Genomic DNA, 13,285 nt, shown 5'->3' with positions numbered 1-13,285 from the left:
ACGTTAGCAGTCATCTTGGTAGATGCTGTAAAGGAGAGTGTGAGGTGGATGAAACCATTTTGCCCCGTGTAACTTTTGGAATCAAAGTTCAGTCACACAACCGATTTATTCTGGTGAGTTAATTATGACACTAATTACCTGGAAATGGAAAACAAAGCAAGCTTTTCATTCCAGGTTTGTAAGGATCCCTTCCACCACTGAGGGTAGTCGCCCTCACTTTTCCTCCCAACTGTGACACAACTGACCCACACACATTCAAAAAAATTTTTATTTTTGAACACGCAACTTTTTTCCCCCTCATTAATATACAATTAAAAGTAACATTTAAAGATCAGGATGAAGGTGAAATGAGAAAAGAAGTGAAATATGATCAAAGCCTAATGAATGCTAACTATATTTATTATTTTTATAGTTTGGACGTGTTTTGTTTCAGAGAAGGTAAACGTTTGCAGCACTCCTCTCGGAGTGCCCGTTCATGTCCACAGAGAAGAAGTTCTCTGGCCTCACAGTGTTGACTTCAACCCCATCAAACACTACTGGGATGAACTCAGATGTTGATGAATAAGGCTTGATTGCACATCACTGGCCAGCTGGTTGATGCTGATTAAGAAGAAATCTCTACATGCCTGAAAATCCTGCAGTTAAACCGTAAGAGTAGAAGAAGTTGTAGCAAGTTCATGATTAGAATGACATTTCCAGCAGTCACATCAGTGTAATGTGTGGGTGTCCTTGTGCTTTCTAAGTCCTTGTAGTACAGCTGGAATTTATGTAAAGCTTAGAGATGCGCCTCTAAAATATTAACTGCTGCTTTGACAACAGAATTTAAGCAGACGTGCTGGATGCATAAAACAGTGAAAGTGAGCTGAACCTTTTTACTGATTTGCTGTTGGAGTCATTGGCTCGATGTGAGAATGTTGACACGCCGCCAGGGCAGCGGCAGGCGAGTTATTATGGGAACACACCTTACTGTGCTCACTGCATGTTAGAGCAAGCATGACAAAGCAATGGAGAGAGGCACAGATGGAGAAACACAGAGTGAGAGTGGGTGGGGGGAAATGAGACTAAAAGGTTCGCAGAGAGAAAAGAAGAAACTGTTAACAACACCTTTGGACTCCTGACTCCTTTTCCGACCTGGAGGAGCTGACTTGCTGACTTGGTGAGTCCTGATTTTTCTGTCTGTCAGTTTGAAGTTTCTCTCTGTCATAATAGTGCAGGTACAAAAGTCAACAATTCAGCTGCGGTTACACTGATGTTGTTGCAGCAGGAATCAGAAATTGTATGATTTTTTTCCCCCCAATAGTTCTTCTTCTGCAGGCCACTGAAGTATATGTGTATTGTGAGAATATGAGACACATACCATGTTTCCATAGATATTAGGTTCTTTTTGAAGTGTGATTATTTCAGGTACAGCTAAATTTGTGCAGGCACGCACTTAGATTCCATGTGTTGGATAGTTTCTGTACGCGTACTCTGTCTCTGTAGGCGGAACAGGAATGTGTGTGAATCACAGAGCATACAAACACACCTTTTGAGTCAGTCACATTTTTTTAGTCATTTGGTTGCTCAGTGTGTACAAATGATAGTAGAAATAGAGATTAAGATGACAAAAAACAAAGCAAACAGAAATAACACTACAACAAAAAGACTAAAAGATACTGAAAATATTCTGACAGTGACATCAACAAACTGGTTACAGTCGGTACGATTGTTCCGCAGTCGAACCCTAAAAAAACAGCTCCGTAGTCCGCCGCTGCTTTTATGACATTAACAGTGTAGTCTGACCATCTCTCTGTCAGCAACTGTCATGTGGTCACATTGCTTCCAAGTTTTTATTATGCAAAAAAAAAAAACAAACCAAAACAGATGTTGATCACATCTGAAAACACGTCATGTTATTTCTGTATTTACAAAGAATTTGATGGCATTTTCTTTCCTCTCCTTCTTTTATTTATTTATTTTATGTGTATCTAGCTGAATTTTACCAGAGCGTTCTATTCATTGATGATTTTATTAAAATCAGCTTTTTGGGGTCAAATTCATTTTTGTTATCACAGTTTTGTTTTCACTTCACTTTGAAAACAAAACAGTAAATCAGGAAACAGGACAGAATAGTTATTGTCTGATATTGACTTTAATCAATATTCAACTTGAAAATGTGCATACATTTTCGCCGCTTCATAAAGCCAAGAAAGAATCGGCTTCCAAGGTTCCACCTCCTCACATGTAATGCATACTAAATGCTTCTTCCTTAGCATACAACTGCACTCCACTTAATGCCTGTGCACTTTAGGAACGGTAACCTACTACAAGTAAATCTCCTTAAGACTTAAAACTGTCTGCTCTGGTTGTGCTGTACCTGCAACGTAAACGTGTAAGTGCTTACAGCTAAAGTCAATTACACACTCATTAACTTATTCACTCTGTAATAATCCATAATTACGATGCATGTTATTAAGAAATATCAAACAAGTTCCACAAATGTGCCTGTGAGCTTGATAATATTCACAGGTGTACTGACTGCACTCAATCATTGACACCATTAAAGTGAAAAATATCTTTTTTAAAAAGTGTCAAAAATATAGAGCTGATGTAAATTTCCTAACTGCAGGGCACATTTCTATTGGCTTGCAGTCAGTTGTTGCAAAAATTAACTACTTATACAAGTTTATAAAAAAAAAATTGTCTGATATTCTTTAAAAATATTTCCTTATTGATACCCTAGTAAAACTGTTAGAGCTGTTAAGAAAAAAGCCTGGTGTAGGCATCGCATTGAGAGAAATGTTATAGTTTCCAGAGTATAGTAACCAAACAGAAATGCAAAAATCTTGCAATGAATCAAGAAAACAGAGCGCTCACTGGGAAAGCTAAGTAGACACTACAACAAAGGACAAAGGGAAGATAGGGTTATTTATACACAGAGAACTGATTGGAGATGATAAGCAGGATAGGTGAGGGATGAGACACGGGTGAAAGTGGGTGAAATCTGGGACAGACATGAAGCAAAACACAAAAGAAAACTAACTAAACTAAATCAGGAAACACCCAAGAAAAATCAGCACCAACACTTAACAAGAGGTAGCAGACAAGGAAACAAAAAGGGACCAAGGGATACATGCAGAACAAGACAAAGGCACAAACCACTATAAGTAATAAACATGATGTGAACCAGAGAAGCACACAACTGAAATAATAATCAAGGATCCAAAAATCAACTCAAAGCAACGCAAAATCCCGGGGCCAAATTACTGACATTAAAAAATTTTCACTGAAATAAATATCCTGTAAACAAATGGAACAAACTTTCTGGTGCAAACAAATGTCAGAAATCTAATTTTTAAGTACTTTGCTTCTGAACAGTTCATCGCAACTGACGCTGTGCAACACGCAGCTAGCTGTGTGACTCCATTCCAAAGCCACTGCCACGAATATGCTGAGATTACATCTTCTTCTTTCATGGGACGATGATCAACTATATCTTGGACTAATGCATGAATTCAGTTATACAGCTGGTCAATCTAACTGATCTATTCACCAATTGGCCAGTAGTCTGCGCCATAGTACAGTGCTCTATTGTTTCAGACTGTGAACTAATTAGAGTCTCCACACACTTGCCATAGAGTTCATATTATTTTTGATGTGCTCTAATTATTTCTTAATATTATTTTTATCTTGACTGCATTTTTAAACTTTTCCATATGTTCCTGCAAAACACCTTTTGCATTGTGGTTGGCTGTGTTCCTGTTAAACTGATCTTCCCTCACTGGGGCTCAAGAGAATGTAGGTGCACATAAATTTAAACTAGAACGATCACTCAAACCCCGAACACACCGACTGTTGCTCTTCACTCATGTCTGGTCTCGTTTGTTCAGGAATTAAGAGTCCCCGTTAAAACCTGTTACACTCGCGGCACACTCCCACACTTTGCTGCATGAAATTCATGTTTGTAAAACTGACACTCATGCCAGATAAAACAAAGTATGATTCAGAAAGTGAAGGCCTTTATTAGTAGAAAAACCTCCTTAAGTAAGTTTTTAATGTGGTTTCTTTAGAGAGAAATGCCTGCCAGATTCTTGTTACTTGGTTGGAAACCAGCCCTGAAATGTTTCTCTATTTTCTGTTCTCTAGGTTCCTTAAAAAGGAGTAATAAATTAAGTGAATTAATCATTCACTGATATCCGCTCTTTGACAGGAAACTAAAATGATCCACGGAAACTGTTCAGCTGCAGGAAATGAGACCATTGTGGGTACTCCAGCTAGCACATCTATGGGTGCCCTCATCCTCAGCCTCGTCTTTGTCGTGGGCTGCCCTGGAAATCTTTTTGTCATCTGGAGTATCTTGGCACGAGCTCGAAAGCAATCTGTCACTACTCTTCTCATCCTTAACTTAGCTATCGCCGATGGCTCACTGATGGCGTTGACTCCGTTCTTCATCATTTACCTTGTTAAACAGAACTGGGTGTTTGGGAATATAATGTGTAAGGTCCTCTTCTACCTGTGTCTAGCCAACATGTACGCCTCCATCCAGCTCATCATGCTGATGAGCGTCTACAGACTGGTGGCTGTGGTGTGGCCACAGCGCGTCAGTATTATCACCAGTCAAAAGACTGTACCCCGTGTGCTGGCAGTGGTGTGGGCACTGGTAATCATTGCCTCTGTTCCTGCAGTCCTCTTCAGAGAAGCGAGGGAAAATGAATCTAGGAAGGTGTGCAACTCCTTCCATGACTTATGCAGCCATGTAAGTTGAGAAGAATACTTGTATATATAATCATATCATGCTTTCAGTAACTAGAGAAAATGTTCAAACCCCTATTTCTCTTTCTCTATGTGTGTGTGTGTGTGTGTGTGTGTGTGTGTGTGTGTGTATGTATGCATGCACACATACACGCCAGTCAAAAGTTTGGACATACCTTCTTAATCAATGTTTCATCCATCCTCTTCCCCCCCCTCAGCCCCTGTACCACTCGCCACCCTGTTGTAGGGCTAACACAGAGAGACAGACAGACATTCTCACCTGTGGGCAATTTAGAGTCACCAGTTAACTTAACCCCAGTAACTGCATGCCATTGGACTGTGGGAGGAAACTGGAGTACCTGGAGAAAACCCACACAAACACAAGGAGAGCATGCAAACCCCACACAGAAAGACTCGGGCGAAGGTGGATTCAAACCCAAAACAGTGCTAGCCACCAAGCCACCATGCTGCCCGATTCAATGTTTTTATTTTTTTCCTACATTGTAAATTATGAAGGAACACATAAGGAATCATGTAGTAAACTTAAAAGTGTTAAACAAAACCAAATATGTTTTAGACTTTAGATTCTTGTGTGTGTTTGGGGTCATTGTCCTGTTGAAAAACAAATGATGGTCCCACTAAGCACAAACCAGTTGGGATGGCATGTTGCTGCAGAATGTTGTAGCAGCCATGCTGGTTAAGTGTGCCGTGGATTCTGGACAAATCATCACCAGTTTCACCAGCAAAGCATCCTCACACCATCACTCTTCCTTCTCCATACTTCACAGTGGGAACTACACATGTAGGAACCACCTGTTCACCTTTTCTGCGTCTCACAAAGACATGGCGTTTTGAACCAAAAATCTCAAATTTGGACTCATCAGACCAAAGGACAGATTAGTCTAATGTCCATTCCTTGTGTTCCTTGGCTCGAGCCATTCTCCTCCTCTTCTTGTTCTTCCTTAGAAGAGGCTTCTTTGCAGCAGTTCAACCATGAAGTCCAGATTCACGCAGTCTGCTCTGAGCAGTTGATGTTGAGCTGTGTGCTACTTGAACTCTGTGAAGCATTTATCGGGCTCTTATCTGGGGTGCTGATAACTTGTAGTTTCTGAGGCTGATAACTCTTGATCTTCCTTTCCTGGGGTGGTCCGGATGAGAATCAGTTTCATCATAAAGTTTGATGGTCTTTGCGACTGCACTTGAGGATACTTTTAAAGATTCTGAAAATTTTCAAACTGACTGGCCTTCATTTCTTAAAGTAATGATGGAAGGTGTGTCCAAACCTTTAACTGGTACTGGAGATCCATAACTTAATGTATGATAATAGCGTAATTTTATATAACATGAGGATATTTTTATACACTAGGTTTGGGATCTCAAGTATAGCTTACATTCTGTTCTACACTGTACATCTAAGAAAATTGGGGCTTCCATTCTCCACCATTTTTGATTTTTTTTTTTATCTCATCTCCCATACAGGTGGTGTTGCAGTACACACTAGAGATTGTGTTAGGATTTCTAATTCCTTATACCATCATTGTAGTCAGCTATATTTGCATCTTGCGTCGGATCCGACGGACCAAGTTCCACCGTCGCATTCGTAGTGAGAAGCTCATCCTGGCTATCGTGTTGACCTTCTGCCTCTTTTGGCTCCCCTACCATTGCATCAATGTGGTGCAAGTATGTCACACAGTCTTATTTTTATGCATAATCCTTGCTTCCAACAATGTCCCTGAAGTTTATCATTTATTACAATTTTTAATGAAAATAAAATTTAACTTCGTTGTTAACAAACCATTTTTACATTTTTCTCAGGTTACATGGGCAGTGTATCCAGACGGTTCAGTAAAAAACACGTAAGTGTAATGCAAGACGCAACAAATTTACAATTACTATTGAGAAGAAGTGAGTCAGGTGTATTTGTACTGAAGTTAAAGTGAACTATCCAAGAGATTATTCATCCACCTTAAATGAGAAGACTGGTACTGAATCATAAATGATATCTGTGATGGAACTAGAGCCATGAATCACACAAAACCTAACTCCCAGTTGCCTCAAAGTTAATCTACAAGATAAGCATTTAAGTACTGATAAAGATAAAGAAAGAAAAGTTGACTTCAACATTTTGCAGCTGCCTGAGGGGATTTTTCTTTTATTTGAAAGGATGTGGTCAAAGATGATTTTCTGAATCATGAAGACAGAACAGGAGTTCTTGGCAGTTCAATAAAACAGAGTTACAGCATCCAAGAATTGAGTTGTGTTAATTGAGTTTTAAAGCTTCTAGTAAGTGCATGTTTAAATCAGTTACTTTAATAAAACCTTTGGCGTCAGTCTTTCATCTGTCTCCCAAAAGGAATGCTAAAGTGTATTTTCCCAAAATGTTTCTAAAATGTTAAATTTTTTTGAAAAATAATAGCAATGATTTTTATGGTTAAATATTGTGCTCTCTCTCCCCTCACAGGCTGCAAAAAATATGGCAGCACAGTCGTGCTGTCACCTCCTCCATAGCCTTCATGAGCAGCTGTGCCAATCCGGTGCTTTACTTCTTCGCAGGAAAGTCCTACATCCGACGGGAAGGACTGGCATTCATGGCTCGCTTGTTTGAGGGCGCCGGGTCGGACTCAGTCACCAGGAAGAGCCGACAGAACAGTCAGAATAGTCGTGACAGAGACAAAGATGCAGATGCTGTAATGCTAAAAGACAGAGATCCAGATTCTGGCACCAATTCAAGTTCTACTGTAAAACCAATACAGAATGGTCAGTAGAGGACATGAGGCAGTAGGCTGACTTGGTCAAGCAAAAATTTGGAAAAGTTTTAATAATAATTTATGCCCGGCTGTTTCCTCTCTTTTAAAATGAGACTCATAGAAAAGATGTAATCTGACATAGTGCTCCTGGAACAGCTTGCAGATGGAAGCATCGGACACTGACATGCTTTTGAGGTGGTGCTCAAAAAAGACAAATGTATGTAACAGATATGAGCCTTGCTCAGCTCTGACCTGTGCCAGAAGTAGAAAAACTGTAGGGAACTATCCAGGATTGATGAACTGTACATCTTTTTTTTTAAGGTTTGTCCACAGTCATTTTGTTTATGCAATGATGTATTTGTAAAAATGTATCATAAAAGCTCAGACAGATCAAGTGTTACATATTATAGAGAATTGAAAGCTACGCTGTCATGACTTGAATGACATTGACATACTTTAATTATGATATTTACTATTAAAATTCACACCTGTGTCTCTATTCTCTGTTATGTTTAATCTCGGATGTATCCGTTTATTGGAAGCTTGGAAGAATATGTAAACTTATTTTATCGTAAAAGACGGGTGGCTGGAGCTGTATGTTTAACCTACTGGTTTCTGGACTATTGTTTGAAAGCTTGAAATCTGAATTTCTGGTTCCACGTTTCAGACCCAGAAGCAGTCATCATCTTTTAAACCTCTTATAGTCAATATGCTAGTCAAAATGGATCTTTTTCATTCACTTTAGCTCCGTTTTACTCTCAGCCATTTCTGTGAAAAGTATCCCAATAATTTACACTTGTCAGTTTCCTAAACTACAAAAAAAAGGAAAAACAAAATTCACACACTAAGATACACACCAGCCAGAAATTCCCTCAGAAACTTCACAGTATTCAGACACATCTAATTTGAAATTTGATAAAACATCTGTACCTGCTAAAACTCACACAGAAAACTCACACAGATTACTCTTTCTACTAGCTGCTGAATCACAGAGTATTTAGTTTTTACAGGACCGTCCACAGTGTAAACAGACCATATGATTCTTTGTAGAACCTCAGAAGGGGTACATGAGAAACCTAGTGAGATCCAAAACAAACAAATAAACAAAAAAAATACGAATGAATCAAAACATGATGAAAGCATGACACAGGACATGCTGTTATGTAACTGGATACGTCCTGTTCTCCTAATAACTTAAGACATTTGGATGATGTGGTAAGACTAATCTGTTGCCAAAAGGTCTGTTGCAAGAGAAGAGAAAATGTACAAGATACAACTATGACTTAAACATCATGTATCAACAAGACAAAGACGCTGAAGGTTTACCGGAATACTCCCATCCTTGTTGCCCCCCCACCCCCCACCCCCACCCCACCACACACACACACGCACGCACAGTCATTCATCCTTATGATAATTAAAAGTTCTTTTTTTTTTTTTTTTTTTACAGTGGGCTGCTAAATGAATATGTCAATAAGCTATGTAAAATTATACAAAAGCATTATCATATAAGAGTGTTAGCTTTTCATTGACTTTATTCATGCCTGCTTTGTGGAAGGCTCTGGAGCAAACACTGCTCCACAATAGGCAGCAGATGTCTTATCAGTATTTTCCATAAAGCCTATAATCCCACCAGTACCACGGCACAATGCACCAGTCTTCAATTTAGGAATAGAATAATAAAATTAAAAGTGTAGGAGGAACAACGGCTACCTCGCAACGGAGTGAGCTCAAAGCTGGCTTCCTGTGGTCACTGCGTTTCCTCTCACATGATACTTCTTACTCAACGTACTTAAAAACTTGTTTTCCTCCTCACACGCACTTTTCAGGGTTGAGAAACTCGGGAGTTTAGGTGTAAGGTGTGATACAAAGGGGCATTGTTTTGTGTGCATTTACTTTTATGGCTTTGAGAGAGACACCATCATTTGAAGGTGAGTATGAGATTTTGATATAAGATACCCTCCCACCAGAAACCCTAGTTTGACGAGTTCATTTTTGTTGATATAATTCTTATTAGTTATAATATGTACTTTAAAAGAGGGACTGAAATCTCAGCAGGTTTCTGGTTATTTATTTATTATTAAAAAATATTTCTGGCATGTCATTTCTCAATGTTGCTGTTAGGTTTTGCTCTGTCACGCTGTGGTTGCAGCTCTCTGTGGGACACGTGTTTACAGACTGAAGAATCAACGATTGGCCTCATGTTTTAGTTTAGAAAAAAGTGAAACCAATTGTCGTTTTTCTGGGTCATTGTGTGTTATAATTTAGAGTTTCTGCAGTTTTTCCAAGTACTAAGATTCTTAAACACCTTTTGCTCTCCTTTGTAAGATGACTACATTATTATATTTTGTTAATCACTGATAATAAAGGTAGACCTTTGACAGTAAGAAAAAACTGGACTCCCCCCCCCCCCATATTTCACCACATTTTGACGTGAAAAATTTCTAGAAGTTAAAAAGAAAAACAAGCCTAATAATTTGATCATTAAAAGCAGCTCTGCTGTCCACAGTTTTCTTGTGTTAGAAACACTAAAGCAGAACTCAAACTGTTGTGCAATATTTGCAGCACTGATACACATTCACATCTTACAAATCTTAATGCAACATATCCTGTTTCCTGCCTCTCTGGTATTTGTCAGGTTAAGTCAGGTTCACAGAAGTCACACGTCTTCAGCGGCTTTCTCAATGGAATCCAACACAACCACCACAAATCCCGCTGCCTCCTCATCCTCGCTGAGCATCTCAGCCCAGGTCGGCATCGGCATCTTGACCCTGGCATTTTTACTGGGCTTTCCAGGAAACCTGTTTGTGGTTTGGTCGGTGTTCTGCCGGGTAAAGAGACGCTCAGTGACATGTTTGCTGGTGCTGAATCTGGCTGCTGCAGATGCTTTTGTGCTGCTCAGCGCTCCTTTTTTCCTGAGATACCTAGCTGGAGGCAAAGGATGGGAGTTTGGCTCGGCAGCATGCAAGGTGGTGCATTACTTATCAAGCGTGAACATGTATGTGTCCATCTACCTCATCTGTCTGATGAGTATGGACCGCTGGCTGGCTGTCACAAGGCCTTTTGTTTCCCAGAGAATAAGAACTAAGCGCTCCCTGCTCTTTCTGCTGCTGGGGGTCTGGGTGTTAGCGTTCCTGCTGTCAGTGCCGATGCCTTTCTACCGCAGGTGAGACCAGAGTTCTTCTGTTTTTGCAAACTTAAAGTAAATGTATTTTAAATATGTTTATCATTGAGCATTAATGAGAAACTGAAGTCAAGTGAACTGATTTTAAGTGATGTCTGCTCCCATTATTTTTGTGTGGAAGATGCAGCTTTTCATCTACAGTATAAAAATCACATTTTTAGTGCACATTTCAGCACCAGTTTAGTTTTTTTAAATATCATATTTGGGTGTGGTCTAGCTGACACTCCAGATTTATTCTGATCAAACCCAACCAACTTGAAACGTGTCCTACAAAATTATTCCAGTACAAATTTGTCACAGTGATTTATTTATTTTTTGTTACTATTTAGTCTTGTCTCTCATTTTCTCACAGTATCCTTTGGATTTTTTTCCCCCTTTTAATTCTCTGACAGTGTTTTAAAGAAACGCAACCTCAGTTACTGTATCCCATACCACTGGCAAAGTGTGGGTCACACTGTCTTCCAGTACATGTTTGAGACCATTATGGGATGCCTGGTGCCCTTCACTCTCATCAACACCTGCTACTCCTCCATCATCTGCCGCCTGCGAAATGCCATGTTCCAACGCAAAGGGCAAAGCAGTCGCCTGATTCTTCTGATCATCTGTGCTTTTGCAGTTTTCTGGCTCCCCTATCACATTGTCAACATGATAGAGGTGCTTTTTCTTCATTTATTTAACACTGTACTGACAGGGTCAATGCTCACTCTTACAGAGAGCCCAAAATGTGCATGTAAGGCATGTACGTTGCACTCCTTCAGCTAATTTTCACCGTGTTATCATGCCGGTGATATTGACAGCTTTAATTTTTAAAGAGACAAATTCATAGAGACTGTTTACTGTTTCTGCACAGATGCTTTAAAAAGCTTCAGACCACTCAAATGCATTTCTTTTCATAGCTTTTAATGTGAAACAGCTGGATGAAACAGACAACAGAAAACTAAATGAAGAAAAAATATTTCTGTTAATTTAATGAATTTAATTAAAAAAAAACTCATTGGTAAAAAAAAGTGGTGAAGCTGCTGTTGCAGAGTTGGAATTAGGACTTTTATTATACTGTATATCACTGTGATATTATAATGTCATCTACTTTAGTCCAGATAAAGTTTTCATTCTCAGTATTTTTTATCTGGAAACCTTATTTGTTCTTGTTAGCCACATCAGGGGCTATTAGTTGTAGAATTGATTCAATAATTTTTATGTCTATTTTCTGCTTCCTTGTTCAGGTGACTGGTTTATTGTTGGACAGTAAGCCAGTGATTGGCGCTGCCAAAACAGCCCGTCCCAATGTCACAGCCTTTGCCTACTTCAGCAGCGCCGTCAACCCCATCCTCTACGTGTTTGCAGGCAGCTCACACATCCGCCAGGCTGGGTTCAGCTTCATGGGCAAGCTCTTCGAGGCTACCAACTCAGAGAGCAGAAGCACATCTTTTTCCCGCAGCGGACGCAGCAGCTCGTCACGGGATGAGAGCTCCGTCCTGCACACACTCTCTGTCAAGCTGGGAAAACCTTTCAAAGGCAAGAACAAGGGGAGGAGCAGGAGTGTGGTGGAGCAGGAGATTGACGAGCCTGAACTCAAGACACTGGCAAGCATTGAGCAGATAGGGTAGTACTTAATATATTTTGAATTGACTGAATTTATGCAGACATATTTTTTCTAACTTTTACTATTTACTATTATTATGTACTATTATTATTTTGAATACTTAAACTATGAAATGTGAATGCAATGAGATCAAATAATAAGCAGTAGCACTGGATTACATGCTTGAGTTCTTGTGAAACGCTGTGAAGAGAATCTGAATTCAGGACAGAAATGGCAGACTCTGCCATTAATAATGGAACCCAATGTATGGTGAGGTAAATATGAAAGAATGTAAATACATTAATTTGGTTTGCTGTAACAAATCACAGCATACTGTAGCATCAAAGATAGGATGTGATTTAATGAGGGTAGAAGAATTATGAGCTGTCCGAAAGATAAACAACTCCAGTTTTGCAGAAAAGAAATATATATTATTTATGTATTAAAGGAACACTTTTCAAAGGAAAGGAAATTTCATTGCAGCAACTTGAATGGTACTCAGTATGTCCCCCATGTGCTTATATGCATGCGTGATGAAGTTGGGGGTGCAACCTGGTGGCGTCAGATGGATCAAAACATAATGTCCCAGACGTGTTTTATTGGATTTGGGTCGGGCGAGTGTGAGGGCCAGTCAATGGTATCAATTCCTTCCTCCAGGAACTGCCTGCACATGAGGCTGGGTATTGCTGTGCACCAGGAGGAACCCAGGATCCACTGCACCAGTGTAGAGTCTGACAGTGGGTCCGAGGATTTCATTCTGATACTGATGGCAGTCAGGGTGCTGTTGCCTAGCCTGTAGAGGTCTGTGCATCCCTCCATAGGTATGCCTTCCCAGACCATCACTGACCCACCACCAAACTGGTCATAATGTTCTCCATTGCTTCTCCTGAGCCTTTGACATCTGTCATCTGTTCAAAGCACAAATTCTGGTATTCTATGGCAAATGCCATCAGACTCCACGGTGCTGGACAATGAAAGCATGGCCATCCTTATGAAGTTTCACAGCCTGCTTGAGGTCATTTTGTAGCTCTGGCAATGCTC

General features: G+C 39.8%; 2 protein-coding genes across 4 annotated transcripts; both read left to right on the top strand.

Moving 5' to 3' along the window:
- Window positions 1-993: 993 nt before the first annotated feature.
- LOC115797266 (leukotriene B4 receptor 1-like) lies at window positions 994-7,977 on the top strand. Of its 2 annotated transcripts, none has more exons than XM_030753796.1 (5): window positions 994-1,156; window positions 4,190-4,735; window positions 6,211-6,411; window positions 6,547-6,587; window positions 7,193-7,977. In XM_030753796.1, exons 2-5 carry the CDS (start codon window positions 4,199-4,201, stop codon window positions 7,494-7,496), a joined length of 1,083 nt encoding a protein of 360 aa, XP_030609656.1. In that variant the 5' UTR covers window positions 994-1,156; window positions 4,190-4,198; the 3' UTR covers window positions 7,497-7,977. The 2 variants fall into 2 exon arrangements, with proteins under 2 accessions (XP_030609656.1, XP_030609654.1); XM_030753794.1 differs by having other exon boundaries at window positions 4,126-4,735.
- Window positions 7,978-9,310: 1,333 nt separating this feature from the next.
- ltb4r (leukotriene B4 receptor) lies at window positions 9,311-12,969 on the top strand. Of its 2 annotated transcripts, XM_030753820.1 has the most exons (4): window positions 9,311-9,409; window positions 10,117-10,644; window positions 11,055-11,316; window positions 11,886-12,969. In XM_030753820.1, exons 2-4 carry the CDS (start codon window positions 10,163-10,165, stop codon window positions 12,267-12,269), a joined length of 1,128 nt encoding a protein of 375 aa, XP_030609680.1. In that variant the 5' UTR covers window positions 9,311-9,409; window positions 10,117-10,162; the 3' UTR covers window positions 12,270-12,969. The 2 variants fall into 2 exon arrangements, with proteins under 2 accessions (XP_030609680.1, XP_030609679.1); XM_030753819.1 differs by having other exon boundaries at window positions 9,320-10,644.
- Window positions 12,970-13,285: the final 316 nt, after the last annotated feature.

The sequence above is a fragment of the Archocentrus centrarchus genome, chromosome 18 (genome assembly GCF_007364275.1).
Source record: "Archocentrus centrarchus isolate MPI-CPG fArcCen1 chromosome 18, fArcCen1, whole genome shotgun sequence".
NCBI classification, from domain to species: Eukaryota; Metazoa; Chordata; class Actinopteri; order Cichliformes; family Cichlidae; genus Archocentrus; species Archocentrus centrarchus.
Note: the sequence above shows the minus strand (reverse complement) of the source record. Positions and strands in the feature narration are given on the sequence as shown.